The following is a 24,983-nucleotide window of genomic DNA, read 5'->3' as shown; positions in this document are numbered from 1 at the left end:
TAACTACTGGCAACAAAACTTCAACAAATTCAAATCATTTTAGGGATTACATCAGGCTCACAAAATGAAATTGAAATTAAACTCCACGATATTAACTTATTACCTTTTAATTAAATTGAAATGGGGAAGGGAACTATAACAATTAGTAGGGAAAAAGTTATCCAACACCAGGTAGCTGAAATTAAGAAACATTTGAAGTTTAACATATAATCAAGAATAGATTCAGATAAGGACCTAAGACTAGCTACAAGATATTAAACCTCAGCCTCAAACTGTAATAGGATAAGCTATAAACTCGAGACATACTATGAAATTGAATATTTTAAACAAGAAACAAGAGACAAGAAACATACTACAGAGAAACATGCATTTGAAGACATCAACAAGATTGAGATGAGAAACAGCAAACACACACAATTTAATGGCTCATTATGAGCAAGATTCGACAGAATAGACAAGAGAGAAATAAAATAATCAAAGATTTTGAATTTAAACCTATACAAATGAATGATAACATGTTATGTCAACAAAAGAGGTAGCATTTAGCTAAGCATGAATATTTAAATGACAAAACTAAGCTAGTAACAACATGTAACATTCCCATAAACCATATTTCAACATGTATAAAGATTATGCCCAAAACAAAAGAGAGTCAAAGAAAAAATAAAATAAAATAAAATAAAAAATAAGAATAAAACAAAAATCAGAAAGTTAACAGTGACCAAAGAAGGAAAGCAAACCTCTTATATATTTATGCTTCAGCGAACAACATGATTTCAAACTAGACAGAGAAATTTAGCTAAAACATTCGAGTTATATAACAACACATGAATAAGTCCTATGAGATTAGGTTAATATGAGAGCTCCGAATGACATAGAAGGCAGCCAAGAGCACAAACGAATCAGTAGAGAAGCAAAATTGTATTGCTAGTGCATTAAAAAATAACGAACATAAAGCTAATTCGAAAAAATAAATAAAAATGAAACCATGATTCAAGTAGCTTTAAGATACTCTATCAACCCAGTAGATCCAAAGGACTAACATCTTAACATCAGAGAGACTTCAACAAATTACTCATGTTCATTTACTGGAAATCAGAGTAGAGCTACACTAAAGGATATAATAAGACGAAGATATTACCTTTTTCGGTGCAGCGACGGGAACTCACGCTTCTGGACACGACTCCACAACCATGAGAAAGGAGATTCTGAAGTAAAAAGGCCTCCAGCGAAATTCTTCCCTAATAGTTTTAGGAATCGAAATCCTTATCGCTGTATTTGCTATTCTTCTATATCAGTTTTTTCTTCCAACTTTTCTCTCTGTTTCTAGTTTCTTTACTTTCACAAAACTAAACTTTCTGCTAAAAACGTCCCCTCCCCCAATGAAGAAGAAAAGGAGTTAATATAGGAGGAAATTAGGTTTAAAAAAAATCTGGAGTATAAGGACGTGAGAGCTGGAATAGTACTAAACTCGTACGAAGCAAAAAAGAAATTCAAACGGGAAACTGATAAGAACCGCTTGATTGCTGGAGGAAGGACAAATGGAGCACAAGATTGAGACACCTGGATTATTCTCGTACAGAGAGGATAAGGACGCAGTTGAATTGATGCTGGACTCGGGTATTTGCTGGAATCCAGTTGGGTTTCGATTTGAGGTTCTGGGTTTGTTGTCACGTTTCTGGGTTGCGAAGGAAGAAGAGGAGGACGCAAGGGTGGGGTATTGCTGTCGCTTATTTTATTTTGGAACGTTGTATGTATTGTATGTTGGGGTGCTTATTACAAAAGAAGTGGGTATTGAATTTGAAAGTGGGTTGTTAAGAATTGCTATAAGAATTGGGCTGGCTGGGATTTTGTTTGGATGGGTTGGCTACTGAATGTAATGAATTGGGCTAGAAATTAGGCCCAAAATTGGACTAAGAGGAGTTGAAGAAATTGGTTGGATTGGAATTGAGAAATTGGCCAATTGGATTAAGGACTTAGCTAAATTGAGTGAATTAGTAAATTTGACTAATAATTAAATAAGACGAATTAATATAATTAATTAATGAGCTTCTTAATCTTAACGAAATAAAATAATTAACTTGATTGTAAACTAATTATAACCATAATTTAAACTAAACTAATTTAATAAAATACTTACTAAAATTAAAAATTTTTTTGAGATGATTTTTGAAATGTTTATAAAATATACTAATTTTATACAAAATTATATAAAACATATATATTACTTAAAAATTATAAAAATGGTAAAACTAATTAAAAGTAACTTGAAAAATATTTTGAACTTAATAAAAACTATTTATTTCAAATCGTTCAGAATTTAAGAAGCTCGGTGATTAATCCATATTGTGGAGGTCCAAAATTGGGTGTCAACATTATGTACATAATTTTTTGAGTTTTTATCATCTCCTTCCATATCCTATCAAAATTCAAGAGTCTTCTTCATCTACTTTAGCTATAGAATAAAAATAAAAATGACAACCTTGGTAGGAGTTTCATGATATTAAAAAGTTGAATTTATATAGATAGAAATGAAGGAATACCAAAAGATATCTTAAAGTTTTATATTAAATATTGGAGGTTATGAATATAAAAAGATGAGAGTTATGGATATTAAGAGTATAAAAATTGAATAGGTAATTAGATATGAGTTATGAATATGAATAGTTAAGGCAAATAAAAAAGAATGAAGAATAGGAAAAAAAAAATTAAAGCTAATAAACCATGTAGATTTGCACCCTTTTAAATTATTAAATTTCTTTATTTATCATAAAAGATAATACTTTATCCACATAAATTATATTATTTATGAGAGGGGTTACGGAAAAAAGTTATGGAAATTAAGAGGAAAAATTGAGTAATTTATGTAGAGATTTTGGATTTACTTATTATTATTATTATTATTATTAAATAAGATATTTGATTAGAAATTAATCTAAGTAAGTTCAAAAGTCATTAATATTTTAATTAAAATGACACAATTTAATATTTAAATAGTTAATAATAGGGATAAAATCGTAATTCAACTTTCAACTTTCAACTTTTTTTGTCCCACTTATAGTAATACTAGTTCTTGGGAACGTGCGTGGCACGTTTATCTCCCACTACCATATTAATTTGTACATGCCTAATCTCATGCTGATAATTATTTATTAGATAATACTGTTTATATATAAAACTTAAATTTTCATCCTAAAAAGTAAAAATAAAAATACTAAATGAAAAAAATATTTGAATGAATATTGCGTTTTTCAATACAAATACAATAATTGTTTTAATGAAATTACAGTCTCCATTTAATAACTACATATAAGTTTTGTTGAGTGAGTAAATTTTTGCATAAGTTTTATAGAGATTCGATCAATATGACCTTATGGTAGCTAGTATATAAATCATTGTGGATTCTCGGTATGTATGAAGAATTTACTATTTATTATTTAATTCATTAGATATTTTATAACATTATTAATTAGATGTTTTATAAGATTATATATATTATTAAAAATGATAGTAGGGATAAAATGATAATACAACTTTGGACTTTGGAATGTCCTCATTTACTGCTATTTTTGTTGCCTTTAAAAATGGTCCAATGCGTCATCTGGTACTTAGAACAATAAATAAATAATTATAGGAGATGACAACACAAGCAAACTATTGAAAAAGATATGATGATATGATAAACTATTACTATATAACAGTTAATTATTTTATTATATTTTAATTTACAACAAAGGCAAAATCGTTATCTAACCATAAAGGTAAGAACTTCACACTTTCGGTGTAATACAAGAATTCATTAGAAATTGCATTTCCCATGAATATAATAGTCTTTAATCACAATGATTTTACAATTTGTATCAAGATCAGGATCATTGTGAAACGTTATATTATATATTGAAAATCGATTAATAAATCAATAGGTGTAAAAATATAAACTACGATGCACTATAGGAATTAGACTTCTATGAAAATTCTTTTTTCCTTTTTGTATGATATATGTGTTGCTTATAATATATACTCCCTCTGTCCCAATTTATATGACTTACTTTCCTTTTTAGTCAGTCCAAAAAAAAATGACACATTTCTATTTTTAGTAACAATTTTGCTATAAAATGTCTATTTTACCCTTAATGAAATGATTTACAGCCACACAAATTTCTATAATTCATTTTGGACCACAAGTTTTAAAAGTCTTTCTTCATTTCTTAAACTTCGTGTCGAGTCAAAGTACCTCATATAAAATGGGACAGAGGGGACAGAGGGAGTAGTAATATAACCTCTTTCAACTTAGTGGAGAATATCTTTTGTATTTGTATGATTGACCTTTGTATGAGGATAGAGCTAAAGAAAAAAAGAAGACAAAAACAGATTCATCCATAAAAAATTCCAACACAGAGAATGGCTAGAGTCAACAGAGCAGTACTTCTGACATAGAAAAGAAAGTTCAAGAAATGAATGCTATGGACATCAAAATTCAATTTTGCGCTTCTTGACAAACTAAAATCCAACACCACAAACAAATATCAAAGACACACACACATATACATATATAATGACACATAGAGATAGACACAAACCTGAATTGAGGAAATGGTTCTGTAAATGTAGCAAAATGACACAAATAATAAAAATTAATGTCACATAATGTTAACTTACATTAAAAATATACTCACTTAAGAGGAAGGATAAAAAAGAATACAGTTTTCATCAAAATCTGAACCAAAAACCATCTCTAGTCATGGATATAATTAGATGAGAAAGAGAATAGTGCAACAGAGCTATATATTACTAATTAAATTAGGCAATTAAATAGTCAAGTTTAAAAATTAATATTCAAAGCACCTCCTCACATTCTCTGGGAAATTTGTATATAATGAAGATAAAATTATAGTTATTGTAAGTAAGTTTGTACGTTGTATATTAAGTGCATTGCATGCATAGTTAATGGGTAGTGGAAAAGACTCAACAAAATTATTTTTATTTATTCACAATATTATTGAAATTTTAGATTAGATAGATATGATTTAATTAGATTATCACATAGTGTAGGGACAAAATGGTAATTTAACTTTCAATGTTGGAGCTTTCCACTTATAATATAATATGATATATATGTATATATATATATCAATGTTGGAGCTTTCCACTTGTAATATAATATGATATATATATATATATATATATATATATATATATTGTAAAAAAAATACATTTAAATCTGCTATATATGCACCCACAAAAGCTTTAATCGTCCCTGAGTCCGTGCGAATTTTGAAAATAAATAAATATTTAAATTCGCTACGTACCTGCAAAAACTCTAACCCACCTCGCTCTACCAAGGCTCATACCAACTATACATGCAAACGATAAGTAGGAATAGCCATTAAATGTTGAGCTCTAGATACAACTAAACTAAATTTCTCAGTCATGTCTAAATCATTTGGCATCATATCATTTGGTAGCTTCCAGTCAAAACAATGAACCAATTGTGCTATTACTAGGCGAACAACTGTGAGCCCTAATTGTAATCCAGGACATCTTCTTCTCCCAGAGCTAAATGGTAAAAGTTGAAAATCATGTCCACGAAGATCAATATCACTACCAACAAATCTTTCTGGCATGAACTTTTCAGGTTCAGGCCAAACTTCTGAATCTCTTCCGATTGCCCAAGTATTTACTAGAATTCGTGAACCTCTAGGTATATTAAAGCCATCAATTATGCAATCTTCCATTGATTCACGAGGGATGAGTAGTGGTGCAATAGGGTGAAGCCTAAAGCCTTCTTTGATTATCATGTCTAAGTACTCTAATTTTTCCAAGTCTGATTCTTCCACCATTCTATTCATTCCAACTACTTGTTCCAACTCCTTTTGTAATTTCTTCATTATATTTGGGTGCCTTAGAAGTTCAGAGAAAATCCAATCAATTGATGTTGCTGAGGTGTCTATAGAAGCTATTAACAAGTCCTGCATAGTGGTGGAGTCAAAAATTTTATTAAAGGGGTTCAAAATATGAATAAGTAAACATATGAAAAAATTGGAAGAATGTTTACCATTTAGTATATATACATAAAATATAATTTTAATCATGTATAAGCAATGTAATTATTTTCTGCTGAAGGAGGTTCAAATGAACACTCTCGACCTTACCTGGTTCCTCCCCTATCAACAATATTATTCACATGGTTAAATATACACCGTCAATAATTCTCCTTAATATAGGAGATTTATAATCTTTTAAATAAAATAGGTCATTATCTGTTAACATATAAAAATAATTATAATGGTGTAATATTTTTTTACACCAATTAAACTCTTTTATTTAAATAAAGAATAATTAAAGCTAATAATCAAAAACACACTTGAGAGACTATTGAACCCATGCCTCAAATAGGACTAGTGGACTCAATATCTTTTATTTTTTTATTTTTTCTTTTAGATTTTACCAATTCTCTTCTAAGACTCAAATTAGATATTTTCACTATCAAGTCACCTAAGCATAGCAATCCTAAATAGATGTGAGAGTAAATTACCTAGTAAGTAAAAATATCCTGCTAGTAAGTACCTGCTATAATAAATAAAAGTGTCCTGCTGGTAAAAATCTTCAAACTCTATTCGTATTATGATAAATAAAATGATTATAAACTATAACATAGTAAAATTACCAATAAAATAGCTTTGACATGACGACGATCAAATTCGAATTCAGCTTCACCAGATTGCATGATATTCATCATAGTATCAACAATATCCTTAGTTTGCTTCTCCTCTTTGGAATTTTGAACATGTTCATCAATAACTCTCTCCAAAAATTCATCAAATACCTTAGCCAATTTCTTCATACGAGGAATTAATCCCTGCAAATCAAACTTATCTAGAAAAGGAAAAAACTCACCAATATTTGGTGTTGCTGCTATAATCAAAGCCTCTTGAATAACATCTTTAAAACCCCTTTCATCAAATTCATCATCCATGTATTTTTTCCCAAATATCATTAAACATGACATATTAGCACTTAATAAAGAAAGATTAGCACTAATATCAACTTCAACATGACTAGAAGCTGCCCGATTGATAAAAGTCACAAAATCTGTAACTTGTTGTTTTCTCATATCTTGAAATGAATTGATCTTGAGTGGACTAAGCAATTCTAACGTGCATAATTTTCGCATATTTCTCCAATAAGGTCCATATTTTCCAAATGTCAAATTTCTCTGATTATACGCCACAATTTGCATAGCTCTACTATTTGGTCTACTAGCAAAAATAAGATCATGTTTTTTCAAGAATTGTTCAGCAGCATGAGGAGATGAAGCAACAATTATAGGAATAGCACCAAATTTCATGCTCATTATTGGACCATATTTTTTGGCTATTTTATGAAGATCTTGGTGGATATTTTTCCCAATCATATGGAGATTTCCTACAATTGGAAACCCTTTTGGACCAGGAGGGAGTTTTTTCTTCTTTTTTATGAATTTGTTGTGTAATTCTTGAAGAATATATAGTATTGCAAGTAGTGCAAGAACTTGTAAGAATATTGAAGCCATGAGATATAGAAATTATTAATTGTGTGTGTTTTTGCTTCCTAACTTGCAAATATTTATAAAGAGGCTGGGTCCTTGCGTTGTAATATCAATCATATTGATGTGACTATGAGTAGGGATAGCAATAGGGCAGGTCGAGACGAGACGAAAATAAAAAATTATGCTATATGGAACAGGGTGGGGTGGAGAGAAGATTTTGTAGGTTAATGCGGATTTGCCCCGCCCGGCCCATTTGCCATCTCTAGTCTATGAGAAAAAAAAGATATTATATTTGACGTTTGGACAACTAGTCTTATTTGAAGCTAACAAAAACAGAAAAAAAAAAGAAGGTATTTAAAGTAGGAATTCAAAATGAGTATTTGGATTTTAGAATTTTGTTTGGGACATAGAACTTCATTTGAAAATTTAAAATTTAGTTAATAAAGGTAATTATTATTCCATTTAAGATATTCCTTAAACAAGTTTGGTTGAAGGATTAAAAAAAAAAAATTGTTATGAACGTTGTTTGGTTATTGTTCATAAAGCAAAAACTAGTATATTAATACTATAGTTGATAGTCTTTAAGAGAAAAAATGTGTTGGCAAAATCTAATCCTTATACTATATGTGGTTCAAAGTTCACAAAGGGATATCTCAGATAAGGCTATCTTCTTTTATGGGTCCAACAAGTTTGAATTTATGTGACATATATAGATATAATTTGTGGTTAATTATTATTTTTATAAATATTTTAAATATTTAAGTTGTTAATTTACATAATATATGTAACTCATTTTGTCTCAATTTATGTGGTGCATATCAATTTCAAGAGTCAATAAATTTGTTTATATATTTTAGATATTTTAAATTGATAATTATTATGATTTACATAATTTTTCTATAATTTTCAAAAAAAAAAATATAAAAAATATCCTGATCAGAAATAGACACGTTAATCATGAGTTGATTGCTTCTAGCCTCTTATATATAGTAGGCTTTAATGATATGTACATAATATGAGCATAGCGCGTTGCTTCTAGCCTCTTCTATATAGTAAACTTTAATGATGTGTACATAATATGAGCATAGCGCCCTTACCTAGTATTGATTAAAATGTTAGAGAAATGATAAGTAACTAAAGTTGTTTTGAGATACTCTCTTAATTTGTATGACATATTTTTTTTTAGCCAGTGAAAAAGATTTTTTTAATATTTAGTAACAATTAAATTTAAAATTTTCATTTTATCCCTATGAGACGATCCATAGTCACAATTTTTTTTAAGGATTGTTTCAAATCACAAATTTTAAAAATTCTTTATTTGGGAAAATGCATAAGTACCCCCCCAGCCTATACCCGAAATTCCAGAGACATACCTAACCTTTACTAAGGTCCTATTACCCCCCCCCCCCCCCCCCCNTTTATCTATAATATTCTACCCCTTTTCGGCCTACGTGGCACTATCCTTGAAAAATTTGTCAACATGCGTTGGGCCCACAAGATAGTGCCACGTAGGCCAAAAAGGGATAGAATGTTACATATAAAATAAGTTCGAGGGGGTAATAGGACCTTAGTAAAAGTTAGGTGTGTCTCTGGAATTTCGAGCATAGGCTGGAGGGTACTTATGCATTTTCCCTTCTTTTTCTATCTTACTAATTGGAACGGAAGCAATAAGATTCAAGATTATTCATAACATTTAGTGTAAGGAAAAGATTAATAAAGTTGAGATAATTTCTTTTCTTTCCTTTACACAACACACATATGAATTTCTTTTAATGTAGGTATTTGAGAAAGAAAATAATATTTCAATTGCCAAGAGATTTCAAACAAAAGGTATACTTTAGAGGAAAGCAACTCTACATTTTGTCAATAAGGTTAAGATAAACAATTTTTAAGGAACTCAATAGATAATTAGAATAATAGTTACAAACAAAAGTTATGGTAGAGTGGTAAGTATTCTTTTATTCTTAATAAGAGATTTCAGATTTGAGTTGCCCCTGGATTCAGAATCATCTTTATTAAGGAGCGCGCGAATATGGATTTAATCGGGCTCCAATATGAATACCAAACACCAAACATTATGTATTATAATATTAAAATAAAGGTTGAATTCTTCAACTTATAATCCTCTCCTCTATTTTCTCTTTCATCTCCGGCCCCTAATTTTGAATTTTTCAAAGAAAAACTACTAGGTAGGGGGCATCTGATCGCATCTACTATCTACTTCTACTACTAATATATAAATGTGGATAATCATACAAGTGATGGTCAACATGTTTGCATGACAGCTATTGGTATTTTTTTCAATTTATTTTTTGCCCTTGGTATTCTATTTTATTTACTTTACTTGTTTTGTATATTTTTGTAAATGTTTTATTTAAAAAAAGAGAAACGATTGATTTTAGAGTCGCCACTTAATTTTTAAAGATAAATTAAGAAAACTAATTTTTTTCAAAAGACTAAAATAGAAATCTAATGAAAAATAATTAAAGGGGGTTCGAAGTTCATATTAGCATTTCGAAAAGGGTTTGAAAGCACCCGAAATGTCCGCTTACTTGCGGTTATCCGACAATTAAAATATTTGGCTAACAATAGGCATGCTTGACTAGTTACGGAATAAACGAATTTTATAACTTAAAATCATTTAGAGAGAAAAGGGAATATATTATCTAAAATGTCTAAGTAGAGAAAAGCTTATAAAATTTTTAGAAATCAATTTGGAAAGACAAGTATACTTAGTTATCTTAAGATGAAGTACTATAAGTTAACTTATTCAAAATGGGTATCCTTTGGGGAATTATGAGTTAAGAACCTTAAAATTAATTAGCAAATAAGCGTATACTAACAATAAAATTAACACGAAATATATAATAAGGAGAGAGGAAGATTTGGGCCCAAGTCTGATTTCTGTTCGTCTGTGTCAGTACTTGGGCCTAATTTTAGCTTTTGAGCCTTTGACCCATTTGTACCTGTCCTAATGACTAACAAAATAGGTTGAGCTGCTTTCTTTGGGCTTTTGACCCAATTCTTGCCCCTTTTGTACCTGTCCTAATATCTAACATATAATACTAAAAATAAATGGGCTTTTGACCCGATTACAATACAACGCAAAAACTGAAATTATAGAACTTTGGTCCCATTTCTCCAGCTTTTTGCAGCATATACAACTGTTGTATCACGTGTATATCAGCACGTTTTCGGCTCTCAGGACTCGTAATTTTGCTTCCAAGTCCGTATTTCTGCTTTCCTTGCTCGAACACGGATGAGACTAACACGGGACAACTCAAGGATATGCAAGGAGAAGTCCAAAACGGACTCGAATATCATTCATGCAAAGAAGGGGTAATGAATTAATATCAACTCAAAATTGCATAGAAAAGAGTATTTAATTTATAGAGAACAACATATACATCACGAAGCACGTGAATGGGGAAAATCGTACTATATAAAACAGCCCCCTACATCCGCTCAACCTTAGTCAATGATCTACTCAAACCCACCAAATTTAAAAAGCGATGATCTACTTGAGTATTATACCATCAAATACATTCATGATCTCATTTTTAAAGAAACATTCATCAAACGAAATTAAACAAGGTTTGAAATCCTGACTTAAGCACCAACATTTAAACAAGAAACTAACAAATAATGCTAATTTTTTTTAGACAAGAACAAACCTTAGTGACTCATCAACAAAGAAAAAAGCAAGTAGGATACTTACTACCTATAAATTATTAACAGATGCACGAGAACTGGGGAGATACTATTGCTACATATAAGTTATGACAACTATGATCAACAAATGAATTAGCAAGCATTTACAAACAAAAATGCACAGGAAAATAATCCAAACTAAAGCATGAGACGATGGATATTAAGTCAAACATCACAAATCACTACATAGATCATTTGAACTAAACAAAGGAGACTTTGACCAAGTATGAATCAAAAGCAAAGTATCACCCTCTAGAACTCAACATCGCTAGTCGAACTTCACATCACAGCGAAGCTTAACAACAACAGCCAATAGCCAATATATGTAACTCATTTTGTCTCAATTTATGTGGTGCATATAAATTTCGAGAGTCAATCAATTTGTTTAATATATTTTAGATATTTTAAATTGATAATTATTATGATTTACATAATTTTTCTATAATTTTCAAAAAAATATATATTATGTTTTTTATCCCAATTTATGCATTACAGACGAAATTTTGAGAATCAATTATTAATTACTATGATTTGTAATATGTTTAAGATAATATTTACGTGACATATGTTAATCCTTTATCTCACTTTATGTGGGATAAATGAAATCTCGAAAGTCAATCAAATTTTAAATATTTTAAGTTATTACTATTATCATTATTATAATTTATAGTATTTTTTAATGAAATTTTAAATATAACATAAATTAGAAAATAAAACAAATAAATAAAAATGGAAAATTTCCAAAACACAATTAGCACATAATAGACATCCCACAAAAAAGGAGATGATGACCCACACAAAGTCAATAATTTCAGCTTGGCTGAAAAGCATCACATAATGGGTTTAATATCTGTTTAATAAGTACGTTTATAAAATACTGAGGTATAATCTTGTTAAAATATAAAAATTATATAAAATATAAAAAATATCCTGATCAGAAATAGACACGTTAATCATGAGTTGATTGCTTCTAGCCTCTTATATATAGTAGGCTTTAATGATGTGTACATAATATGAGCATAGCGCGTTGCTTCTAGCCTCTTCTATATAGTAAACTTTAATGATGTGTACATAATATGAGCATAGCGCCCTTACCTAGTATTGATTAAAATGGTAGAGAAATGATAAGTAACTAAAGTTGTTTTGAGATACTCTCTTAATTTGTATGACATATTTTTTTTTAGCCAGTGAAAAAGATTTTTTTAATATTTAGTAACAATTAAATATAAAATTTTCATTTTATCCCTATGAGACGATCCATAGTCACAATTTTTTTTAAGAATTATTTCAAATCACAAATTTTAAAAATTCTTTCTTTTTCTATCTTACTAATTGGAACGAAGCAATAAGATTCAAGATTATTCATAACATTTAGTATAAGGAAAAGATTAATAAAGTTGAGATAATTTGTTTTCTTTCCTTTACACAACACACATATGAATTTCTTTTAATGTAGGTAATTGAGGAAGAAAATAATATTTCAATTGCCAAGAAATTTCAAACGAAAGGTATACTTTTGAGGAAAGCAACTCTACATTTTGTCAATAAGGTTAAGCTAAACAATTTTTAATTAAGGAACTCAATAGATAATTTGAATAATAGTTACAAACAAAAGTTATGGTAGAGTGGTAAGTATTCTTTTATCCTTAATAAGAGATTTCAAATTTGAGTTGCCCCTGGATTTAAAATCATCTTTATTAAGGAGCGCGCGAATACGAATTTAGTCGGGCTCCAATATGGATATCAAACACCAAATATTATGCATTATAATATTAAAATAAAAGTTGAATTCTTCAACTTATAATCCTCTCCTCTATTTTCTCTTTCATCTCCGGCCCCTAATTTTGAATTTTTCAAAGAAAAACTACTAGGTAGGGGGCATCTGATCGCATCTACTATCTACTTCTACTACTAATATATAAATGTGGATAATCATACAAGTGATGGTCAACATGCCTGCATGATAGCTATTGCTGTTTTTTTCAATTTATTTTTTGCCCTTGGTATTCTATTTTATTAACTTTACTTGTTTTGTATATTTTTGTAAATAAAATCATCCGTAAATGGATCATTTGGTAGAGTGTATTAATTAGAAGAAATAATGTATGCAGTAATTTTGTGTATAAATAGTACTTTGTTTGGTACACCTTTTCAACCTATATACACTACACCAAAAAGGATCTTTCGCGGCAATAAATTAATGGCAATAACTTAATTGCCGCTAATTAAATATGTATTTTTAGTGACATTTAGTACTCTTTGTAAATTTCTCTAAAACCTATAGCGACATTGGATCCAATGACAATTAACTAATAATACCGATAAATGTTTTATCATTCTTTGTTAATGTGCATATTTATTGCTGCTAAAAGTTGTTTTTGTTGTAGTACTGATATAACTATTTTTTGCATTAGTTATACACTTTATTGTGTATTGAGGAGTGTATTACTAATACATGGAAATTCATGGTATTAGACTATTAGTAATTCAAGGGGATTTAATGCATGCATTGCCTTTGTTGATACAAGACAAATCTCATAGTGCTAAGAGTTAATTACATCATATCCCTATTTTTCTCAAATTACAAAAATCCCTTAAATTTTAAGGATTTCGGAAACATCACTCAACGTTATGATGCATCGTGTGCCGATACATTACCTTTGTTGATACAAGACACACATGTCCCGATATATTGCTCAACGTCCCGATACATCACTTCCCGATGCATTACCTTTGTTGATACAAGACACACATGTCCCGATACATCGCGTAAGAGTGATGCATCCGGAAATAGGAGAGAGTGTGAGAAAGATAGGAATTTATGTAATTTTTTCAAATGGTAGAAAATTTTAGAGAATATGGTAAAATTAATTTTGTATTTAGGTAATTTTTCTTTTTTTGTAATACAAAATTTTCATCGAAACTACAAAGTTTTGTCAAATTCATTGGTAGAACTCTAGGTCCACCCCAGATATAACTCCTAGCCATACTTTTCCACAACAATATATCCATTGAAATCCCTTAAGTATGCAAGGAGGGTGGAATCTGTGTAGATTTTTTCTACTATCTTGTGCAGGTAGAGAAGTTGTTTTCAAAACACCCTAGACTCAAATGTAGTTATTTCAGATATAAAAAGGAAAATATAGCAAGTCATAAGGAAACAATGCAAAGTCTATTATAAGGGAGCAACAACAACAACAACAAAAATAATGCAATATATAATAATCAAAACACAATAAACAATGTAGTAGGATCCTAACCATGCTTTTTTTAAAAAAAAATATTAGCAATTTTATCATTATTATATTATTATTCCTACATGAACTTGTCTCTCAACCAGGCAACCCCAAACTCTTATGACCTTTCAACACATTATATATACAAATTCAATTCCTTTTATCCCCTTGAGGAGCCTAACTCTTATACCATGGCTTTATTTTGGACCACATTACCAATAGTTGTAGCTCTTCTCTATCTCCTTCATGAGATATGGAGAAACAACAAAAGAAAAAAACTTCCACCAAGTCCCAAAGAGATCCCAATTTTGGGACATCTTCATCATTTGTTAGGCAAAAACCCTCATCAAGATTTGAACATCTTAGCCAAAAAATATGGTCCAATTATGTACTTAAGATTAGGATTTGTTGACAACATAATTGTTTCTTCTCCTCAGGTAGCTGAGCAATTTCTCAAGACATATGATCAAAATTTTGCAAGTAGACCACCTCATGAAGCTTCAAAATACATTTCATATGACCAAAATAACTTGACTTTTGGTACATATGGTCCTTATTGGCGAAATATGCGAAAATTATGCACATTAGAGCTACTTAGCACTCTAAAAATCAATTCATTTCAATCCATGAGGAGGGAAGAGTTGAATCTTTTGATTGAAACTCTCAAGAAAAAATCTCATGAAAAAATTGTGGTTGATTTGAGTGAGATTGTAACACGTTTATCGGTCGATATAAGTTGTAGGATGATTTTTGGGAAAAAATATAAAGATGATCAGGAATTTGGTGGCAAGGGATTTAAGAGTGTTGTTAATGAAGGGTTACAATTAGCAGCAGCTCCTAATCTTGGAGATTTTTTCCCCTTTCTAGGTAAGTTGGATCTTCAAGGATTAACAAAAAGAATGAAGGCAGCTAGCAAGGTGTTTGATAATTTTTTAGAGAAGATTATTGATGAACATGAAGAGACTGATAAAAAAGGACAACATCAAAACAACAAGGATTTTGTTGATACTATGTTGAACATCATGAAATCTGGAGAAACTGAGTTTCAGTTTGATCGTGGTCATGTTAAAGCTATTTTATTGGTAAGTTTTTGTCTATCGTCTATGCATGTTTAAGTTATATACACCGTCATTTGTTAAGATCGTACCTTTTAAACATTTGTAATAGGGCTTAAATGTGTCATTTTTCGTTGACTTGGTAAGTTGCATGAATTTTACACCGAATAGGGGCGTCAAAGGACTAAATTTTATTTTTTTTGTGTTTCGATAGATAGAAGGGGAGAGGGAATATCTCGATCGTAGAAATACTACGATCAATATATTTGGCAAGTCGCATTATACGTTAATAAAGTCACAAATTAAGATAGAAGATTAGTTAGATTGTTAAATATTGTCTCGCTTTATTTCTCTGTTCTATTAGCCATACTATTAGTTGTAGTACTACATACCCTTGTAGTTTCTTATCCTTTAAGTTTGATTATTTTCTGTTTTATTTTTTCGTTATTTTTATATATTGCTTTGGACTATCTTTTTCTCTTGAACAGAAGGTCTATCGAAAACAGTTTTTCTACTTAGATAAAAATAAATATCATATATATTTTATCCTCTTCAGACCTTATTTTATGAGATTACATTAGATATTTTATTGTCGACGACTTTCGTCCACAAGAGTCATTTTCCCCCTTGTGATCTGAAAATTCTGGTAACCAATAAAACTTCTTTATGAAAGATATTTTTGACTTATGACATAAACCCTCTTAATTTTTTTGTCCACTTAATAATTCCAACTACCCCACCCCTTTTCTTTATTTTTCTTCATGTTATTTTAAGCGGGAAAGTGTCTAAATACACCCTTGTACTATTAGAAATAGTATAAATATATCCCTCATTATATTTTTGGTTCAAATATATTTTTTTGTTATATTTTTGGTTAAAATATACTCTTTTCATTATATTTTGACATAACAAAGGGTATATTTAAACTATTTGTGTTAACAGGATATGCTAATAGCTTCAATGGATACTTCAGCAACAGCAATTGATTGGATACTCTCAGAACTCGTAAGGCAACCAAACATAATGAAAAAACTTCAAAAAGAATTTGAAGAAAAAATTGGAATGAAAAGAATGGTGGAGGAGTTAGATTTAGAAAAATTGGAATACTTAAATATGGTCATAAAAGAATCATTAAGGCTTCATCCTGTGGCACCATTTCTAATCCCTCATCAATCTATTGAAGATAGCACTATTGATGGATATTTTATTCCAAAAAAATCAAGAATATTAGTGAACACCTATGCTATAGGGCGTGATCCACATGTATGGCCTAATAATTCAGATGAGTTTATTCCAGAAAGGTTTGTGGGGAGTAGTATAGATCTTCGTGGACATGATTTTGAGCTTCTCCCATTTGGATCTGGCAGAAGAAGATGTCCTGGTTTACGGCTAGGACTCATCATGATACGTTTGATCGTGGCACAATTGGTTCATTGCTTTGATTGGGAACTTCCAAATGGTATGTTACCAAATGATTTGGACATGAGTGAGGAATTTGGTCTTGTTACTCCTAGAGCCAAACATCTAATGGCTATTCCTAATTATAGGTTGTCCATGTAATTGAATATTCTTGAACGAGGTGTGTTTTATTTTCAGACGTGAATAAAAGACAACTTTCTTTATATTATTACTTAATAATTTGCATTGACAACTAACTACACATGTAGTAATTTGATTTGAATGATTGAGCTTTAAGAAAGAAAAAATTGTACGTATTACTAAAAATAATTTATTTTTTACAAGTAAAAAGTCAATGACATAGTTTATCTCTGGTCCCGGCGGGGCTCGAACCCGCGACCTTCGGCTCATAAGACCAACGCTCTAACCAACTGAGCTACGGGACCGTCTGATGCTTTTGGTTCGTTTAATATTGTATTGATAATGACAAATTACTCATAGAAGGTTCGTTAAAGAATCGTAAATGCTTGCTCGGTATTTACATCAAGTCAATAGATGCATAAGATTTATGATGTGTTTGTAGATGGTCTTATTTTACAATAAATCAGAATTCTCAAAATAGGCAAATATATAAAAATACAACGATAAAAACATATCTCGCTTGTTTATCACTATTGGTATAAGTTGTTAGGAATCTTGATCTTGAGTCAGGTTGGGAACCAATTCATTTTCTTAATAGGAAGTAATCCACCACAAGACTAGAGAAGTTGATCCCAAACCTTGAAATGACAACATAATTGCTAAACTCTGTTGTGTCATAGATACACTTTCAGTGGCTATCCAAACAAGCATATGATGTTTACTGTAAATAGAGACCAATAAACTAAAGATTCAAGGGGTTGATCCTTCATATCCTTGGGTATTTCAGTGGCTATGACATGAAATTTTACTCCAATTAAGTATTTCACTTTATCAAAAAAAGAAGAAGAAAAAAGCTCATGCCTTAATGGTCGTTTCGTAGCTGGTTAGGAAGTGAATTATTATGCATTAAAACCAGCATAATATAACTAATACCCATGTATACGTGGTTACATAAAATTCAGCACCAATATTCAGTTACCAGTTTACAATCCAACATAACTAAACCCTACATGACTATTCTTTATATTAATCATACCTGTATAATTCTAACCAACAACCAAACGACTTCATCGTATGAGGACTTAAAAGTTGTCACATATGTAAAAGGAAATGAAACTACTCAGAAGGGAGAAATTAAGATCAATGTGCTAAAACTATAGCTTTATTTTCTGGTTCCTGGCCTCTTATGCCATAACACAAGCATCATTTTCATCAAAGCAACAATACAAATAGAAATATGAATGCCCATATTTCACCACGCATTTCTGAAGCCTATAAGATCAAAACCGGGAAAAAAAATATTGCAAGCAAATTTTCCAGTAAACACTCTTACTCTTCTCCTAATTCTAGACGATGGCCTTTGTAAGCCATCAATAATTCCTCTACATTTTCTGTAAATCTCGATACGTACTTCTCCAAGAAGTGATGCTCTGTCAAACACATCATATCATAAAATTTTGGGTCTTTCTTCATAAGCTTTTTCGACGTTATCAGCTGAAAAACTTGATATCTCGGAATCACTCTCTCCTTCATACTAAACATCAAAAGAGTAGGACGCTGTACTAAAGTTGACTTCTGTAACTTCACCGTTTCCAAGAAGAACTCTAGTCCGAGTCTTATTTTCTTCTCTGAACCACGGAATAAGCATGGTGCCCTCTTAAACATTACCATGCACTCACTTTTGGAGAAACCAAAACTCTGAATCAACAGTAATTTCTTCGAAATAGATTCTTGACTCATACAACTTAATGTATGAAGGCTATGCACCAACATTCTTGAATCAGTAGAAAACCCGATATCCATAAGTTCAGAGACAAGTTTTTTAAGCTTAGATCCATGTGTAACAAAAAGATGAGGTTGCCTCTTCAAGAGTGATGATAGTTGAGACCCAACAATTCCAACGCTCTGCAGATATGAAATATTAGGAACCAGTCTCGAGTGAGGAGATCCATAAATAACCCAATCACACCTTAGCAGAACCCGGAACCAATCACCATTATCAGTACTTTTTATAAGGACTTCATTGAGAACTTCAATGGAAGGCTTTAGTATTTTGTCCAGGCTACGTGTTAATAATATCGCCTTTGTGGACAAAAGCCTACCCAGATCAGAACCAGTGATACCCAATTCTTGTAATAGCTGGATCTTTGGCTTGAGTATTTTTTCAACATCAGCAAGAAGGATTTGGGGGACGGTACCAACAGCGGATTGGATTTGTGCATCTGTGAATCCGACGGACTTGAAGAAATGTACAGTCAATTTAGGTTTTTCAACACTTCTGACCCAAGATAAACGATCGGATATGGTCACGGCTTTAGGCTTTGGAAAGCCCAACGTGTTTATTAGGTAGTTGAGGAGAACAGGATTTTCTTGGTTTGCATTTTGAGCAGACTTTTTGGTTACTACCTGAGATAGAGAGGAGAGAGATATGTGGAAAGAAGAAAAAGGACCAGTAGGTAGGGAAGAAAGATGATGCAAGTGAGTAGATAATGAACGGAAGCGCAGTTGGATGGAGATCATGAGTCCTTCTCAATCTGTTCACAGGAAACAACGAGAAAGACTTATAGAGACAAGAAAAATATGAATTTTAAGGATTTAAGAGAAAACTTTGAACAAAGCTATTCAAAGTGGAAGATACGCAGAGGTGGAACACAGAAGCTACCCATGCTTTTCTTTAAACTTCACTTCCCTGGAAAGAAAAGGTGAATAAATATCAACACTTCAATTAATTTATAGAAAGGAGTAAGCTATTGTGTTATATGAAGCCAGCCTATCTCTACGAGTTGAAATGTTTGAGACCTATAAATTAAAATAGATAAAAACAGTAACGGAAACTCATTTTTTAAATTAATTCAAATGGAGTAACACATTGCCTTTGAAGTTCACAGATTATACAAAAAGCTACTCCCTCTATCACTCTTAAAAATATCATCTTTGACGACACATATTATTTTTCTCATTCCGATATAAATTTACAGAAACTTTGCAATAATCAAAAGCAGATAAATAGAATATCACAATTTACAAGCCAATATCACATAGAATACATATGAAAATGCAAAAAATTGTTGGTAAAAAAAATCCTAGAAGCAAGCATACACTGCACTTCATAATTCGTGCTACATCACTAAAAAATATTTCAAAGGGAGTTAGGCTTTTTGTATGAGTAAAAACAGAGAGTAGGAATTCCAAGGAAGGAAGCGAAAGAGACCATGAGTAAACTTACTACTCGATTTCGATGGAGATAGATATCGCTGAGGAGATTGTCAGAAAAATAGATGGATGGAGTAGTAGCAGCACCAAACAAAGAGAACCCAGTATAATCTGACAGTCATCACACTAGCATGACATTTTTGCAAATATGGCATCTTGAAACCTAGTAAGATCACCAACATAATTTACTTTGAAAAAGAAATGCGGATTAATCCTCAAGGAACATGTTTTTTTATGAAAGTGGTGTCCGGGCCAGCTTTCGCGCACCTCGACTAACTCCATAGGATACCTGCCACCTCCCACCAACAACAATTATACCAGGTAACTCGGTCCACCAAGGCTAGGATAAATGGGAAGAAATCACTTAGTATTTTGTATCTCTGCTGGAGTTTGACCTGAGAGCAAGGAAAATGTTTATCCTTTTCCTAAATCTAGAGAATGGCCCCTGAAGGCCATCAATAATTCCTCAAGAGTTTCTGCAAACCTTGATGCATACTTTTCCAAGAACAGATGCTCTGGCAAATAAATGACAGAATAAAACCTTGGTTCTTTCTTCACAAACTTTTTTTGACTTTATCAGCTGAAGAACTTGATATATGGGAATCACTCTCTTAACCATGCTAGACATCAAAAGTGCAGGATGCTGTACTAAAGTTGACTTCTTTAACTTCATTGTTTCCAAGAAGAACTCTAGTCCGAGTTTTATTTTCTTCTCTGAAGTTCAGAATAAACTTGGTGCCATCCTAAACATTTCCATGCACTTATTAGACAAGATTTGTGGAGTTTTTCACATACTAGACAAGATTTGTGGAGATGTGGAGCAAGAAATGGACTGTTTTTGTTAAGTCATAGTCATACTAATACAAGTTGCTGGAGAGGGAAGTGATCCATGAGATAGGAGAGAAGGGAGTGATCCAATATCCGACCGCTCTGTGACACTATTGGTGTAAGTTGTAAGGAATCTTGATTTTGAGTCACTCTCTTAATATGAAGGAGTCCATCACAAGACTTAGACAAGTTGCTCCCTCGCCTCGCAACAACAACATAGTTGCCGAACTTCGTTATGTCACACACCCTTTCAGTAGTTGTCCACACAAGTATATGATGTATGCGTGTGAAGAGAGGCCAAAAACAAAAATTCAAGGGGTTGATCCTTCATATCCTAGGGTGCCAATGACTTGAAGGAGAGGAGAATTACATAAACTAGTTGGTGCTGTGCAAATATTCGAAGTGAAGAAGTAAGTCACCTCCTTGTTAAATTGCAAGATGGCTATACTTTGCAGTACAATGAACAATGCCTGCCGACAAAAGGAAGAGAAGGCTTAAGACATGAAGCTTTACTCCATCAACAAAGTATTTCACTTTATCAAAAAGTCGTTTGGTTGTTGGTCAGGAAGTGAATTATTATGTATTGAAACCAGCATAACATAACTAATACCATGTACAGTCACATATTAGTTGACATGTAGTTTAAGATTCAGCACCAATGTTCAGTTACCAGTTTACAATCCAGCATAACTAAAAGCTATATAACTAACAACCAAACAACTTCACCGTATGAGGACTTGAAAGCTGTCACATATGTAAAAGGACATGAAACTACTCAGAAGGAGAAATCCAGATCAATGTGCTAAAACTATAGCTTTATTTTCTGGTTCTGGGTCTCTTCTGACATAATACAAGCATCATTTTCATCAAGGCAACAATCAAATAGAAGTATGAATGCCACCATTTTGACCACACATTTTCGATGCCTATAAGATCAAAGATTGAAAGCAAATTTTCCAGAAAACACTCATACTCTTCTCCTAAATCTAGACGATTGCCCTTGTAAGCCTAAGCCATCAATAATTCCTCTGCAATTTCTGTAAACCTCGATACATACTTCTCCAAGAAGAGATGCTCTGTCAAACACATCATATCATAAAAAGTTGGGTATTTCTTCATAAGCTTTTTCGACTTTATCAGCTGAAAAACTTGATATCTTGGAATCACTCTCTCCTTCATACTAAACATCAAAAGAGTAGGATGTTGTACTTGTTAGAATAGAAATATGTATATATATATTCCTACTTAGAATAGGAAGAAGAATAGGATATAGGAATCCTAGTTAGAAGAGGATTTCAATGTATTGTCTATAAATAAGGTCTCAATGTAACAATTTAGATACACAATTCAATAATATTTTTTCCATATATTTCTCACATGGTATCAGAGCATTGGTGAGAAACTTCAAGTCACCGTGTCAAATTCCGGCGACGACTATTGGGACTGATTTGTGTCATCTTTCATTCTGAAGGTGTTGTGCGAAAGACAACACCCTCACAAGGCTCGGGAAGCCCAGGCGACCGAACCCCAATCAGATCCACCGGAAAACAACCCCCCACGCGCCGTTCGGAGGTGGAAATTTTCCGGCGAGATCTGTTCACGCGCTGGCGCGTGAGTGCTGCTCCGGTCATCTTTTTTCGAGTTGTTTTCTTCTATTGGGGTCGCCCAGTATTTCCGACCAGAACCCATTCAGTTTTCTCTAGATCCGATCACCAGAATTAGGGTTCCGGTGATTTTCAGGCAGTTTCCGAAAAGTTCCCGGCGAAATCAGTATTTTCAGGCCACTGTGGGTAGATTCCGACAATTTCCAACGAGTTTCTTACTCTATTCACGTCAAATTTCGAAAAATGTCTTTCAAGTGTAATGTTTTTGGCTCCAAAAATACGGGGATTGGAAGTTCAAGCCTTACAATCTCTTCAGAACCACTAATGGGAAGTTCAAACTATTTAGCTTGGGCTTCTTCAGTTGAGTTGTGGTGCAAGGGTCAAGGTGTTCAAGACCACTTAACAAACAATGCTTGCGTTGTAGATGAAAAGACAGACTAGAGACGAAGGTGCAAAAGCCAAAGCACAATGGGAGAAAGTGGATGCCCAATTATGTAGTCTCCTTTGGTGCTCTATTGGTTCTAAGTTGATGCCCTTGTTTCGCCCATTCCAGACATGTTATTTAGTTTGGGAAAAGGCACGTGCTTTATACACTAATGACATATCTCGATTCTATGATGTGATATCTTGGATGACCAACTTAAAGAAACAAGAAACCGATATGTCTACTTACTTGGGACAAGTACAGGCAGTCATGGAGGAATTTGAAACGTTGATGCCTATCACTACAAATGTGGAAAAGCAACAAGAGCAAAGGCAGACATTATTTCTAGTTCTTACACTTGCTGGACTTCCTACTAACCATAACTCTGTGCGTGACCAGATTCTAGTCAGTCCTACAGTTCCCTCAATTGATGAATTATTCTCTTGTCTGCTTCGTCTTGTTGCACCTCCCAGTCACAAAGAAGTTTCATCACCCATTGTTGACTCCTCTATTCTCGCATCTCAAACCACAGAAAAGCGTACTTACCAGTCTATGGAGAATCGGCGAGGGGGAGGGCGCTTTGGGAAACCTCAATCCAAGTGTAGTCATTGTCATAAACCTGGACACACTCGTGATATATGTTATATTTTACATGGTCCACCACCCAGTTATGATCCTATTGTTTTTTTTTTAGATAAAGGTAACTGGGTATTCACAAAAGGCTCATCATCAAATAAATGATGGGCATATGTCACTTACAATCTCATCAGAGCATATCAAACTACCCTATAGGAGATTACAAATTACCTATGAAGTCATCAAAAAGTTCTATATCCCCCATCATATCTTGTTTACACCAAAAGTACAAAAGACTAAGACAGTTCATTCTAATTTTCTGGATGTTGTTTCTCTTATCCTCAAAGCATCTTTCGTTCCTTTTTTTCCATAGGGACCACCAGATGCAGGCTGGGATTAACTCCCACCAATCTTCATTTGACTCCCTTCTTCCTATCTTCTTCCAGCTGTAGAGCAAATCCTTAGTGGACTTTGGAATTGCCCAGCATACACCAAGAAGACCAAGAAACATGTTCCACAAGCTTGTAGCTACTTTGCAATGAAGGAATAAGTGACTATTAACTTCTGCATCTTGATCACACATAAAGCATCTTGAGCATAATTGTCTGCCTTTCTTTTGAAGCACTTCATGTGTTAAGCAGGCCCTTTTGCACACTAACCAGGCAAAACATGAGATCTTCAATGGTATTTTTATCCTCCATATTAACTTCCATGGCCAGTTTCTGATCTGTGTTTGGCCAATATTGTATCTGCAGTAACATGACTTTACTGTAAACACACCTTTGCTTTGCCATCTCCAAATAGGCTTATCAGGTTCAGTGGAGGTGCCTGGGAAGGCATTGAGGATCTGAAACAGATTAATGACCCTCTCGATTTCTCAATCATTCAAAGCTCTCCTGAAAATGAGATTCCAACCCTGAGGACTCCATAGCTGTGAGATTGTGGCCTTGTNGTTAGTCGTTTGACGAAGGCTCTACATTGTAGCATAACTTTTTTTGATGACTTTTTTCTCATGCAGGACCGTAGTACGGGACAGACGATTGGAACAGGACATGAATCACAAGGCCTTTACTACCTTGCCTCTTCAAATTCCTTGAAGCATGCTCCGTTACAAATTCCCCAGATCTAATTCACAAACGTTTGGGACATCCGAGTCTATCCAAACTGCAAAAGATGGTGCCTAATTTGTCTAGTTTATCCAAATTAGATTGTGAGTCGTGTCAACTTGGGAAACACGCTCGTGCTACATTTTCACGTAGTACTGAGTTC

General features: G+C 32.5%; 4 protein-coding genes and 1 non-coding gene across 5 annotated transcripts in view; 1 reads left to right on the top strand and 4 right to left on the bottom strand.

The window, feature by feature from the left end:
* Window positions 1-24,983, bottom strand: part of LOC125854672 (peptidyl-prolyl cis-trans isomerase FKBP20-1) — a 225,780-nt gene that overhangs the window by 148,335 nt on the left and 52,462 nt on the right. The window lies entirely within an intron of this gene.
* Window positions 5,271-7,620, bottom strand: LOC125854657 (cytochrome P450 71AU50-like). Its single transcript, XM_049534242.1, has 2 exons — window positions 6,668-7,620; window positions 5,271-5,969 (listed from the first exon to the last, which is right to left on the bottom strand). The coding sequence occupies exons 1-2, from the start codon at window positions 7,550-7,552 to the stop codon at window positions 5,355-5,357; spliced, it is 1,500 nt and encodes a 499-aa protein (XP_049390199.1). The 5' UTR covers window positions 7,553-7,620; the 3' UTR covers window positions 5,271-5,354.
* LOC125854655 (cytochrome P450 71AU50-like) lies at window positions 14,624-17,105 on the top strand. Its single transcript, XM_049534240.1, has 2 exons — window positions 14,624-15,557; window positions 16,473-17,105. Exons 1-2 carry the CDS (start codon window positions 14,667-14,669, stop codon window positions 17,088-17,090), a joined length of 1,509 nt encoding a protein of 502 aa, XP_049390197.1. The 5' UTR covers window positions 14,624-14,666; the 3' UTR covers window positions 17,091-17,105.
* Window positions 17,301-17,374, bottom strand: TRNAI-UAU (transfer RNA isoleucine (anticodon UAU)). Its single transcript has one exon. It is a non-coding gene; the product is annotated as a tRNA-Ile (tRNA).
* LOC125854667 (uncharacterized) lies at window positions 18,190-19,972 on the bottom strand. The gene has a single exon (XM_049534252.1). It carries the CDS (start codon window positions 19,587-19,589, stop codon window positions 18,399-18,401), a length of 1,191 nt encoding a protein of 396 aa, XP_049390209.1. The 5' UTR covers window positions 19,590-19,972; the 3' UTR covers window positions 18,190-18,398.

The sequence above is a fragment of the Solanum stenotomum genome, chromosome 2 (genome assembly GCF_019186545.1).
Source record: "Solanum stenotomum isolate F172 chromosome 2, ASM1918654v1, whole genome shotgun sequence".
NCBI lineage: Eukaryota > Viridiplantae > Streptophyta > Magnoliopsida > Solanales > Solanaceae > Solanum > Solanum stenotomum.
Note: the sequence above shows the minus strand (reverse complement) of the source record. Positions and strands in the feature narration are given on the sequence as shown.

Coding starts and splice junctions, on each gene's coding strand:
- LOC125854667 (XM_049534252.1), bottom strand. CDS start 19,589: ATGATCTCCATCCAACTGCGCTTCCGTTCATTATCTACTCACTTGCAT.
- LOC125854657 (XM_049534242.1), bottom strand. CDS start 7,552: ATGGCTTCAATATTCTTACAAGTTCTTGCACTACTTGCAATACTATAT. Junction 5,970..6,667: donor ATGTCAAAGCTATTTTATTG/GTAATTTTACTA, acceptor ACCACTATGCAG/GACTTGTTAATAGCTTCTAT.
- LOC125854655 (XM_049534240.1), top strand. CDS start 14,667: ATGGCTTTATTTTGGACCACATTACCAATAGTTGTAGCTCTTCTCTAT. Junction 15,558..16,472: donor ATGTTAAAGCTATTTTATTG/GTAAGTTTTTGT, acceptor TTGTGTTAACAG/GATATGCTAATAGCTTCAAT.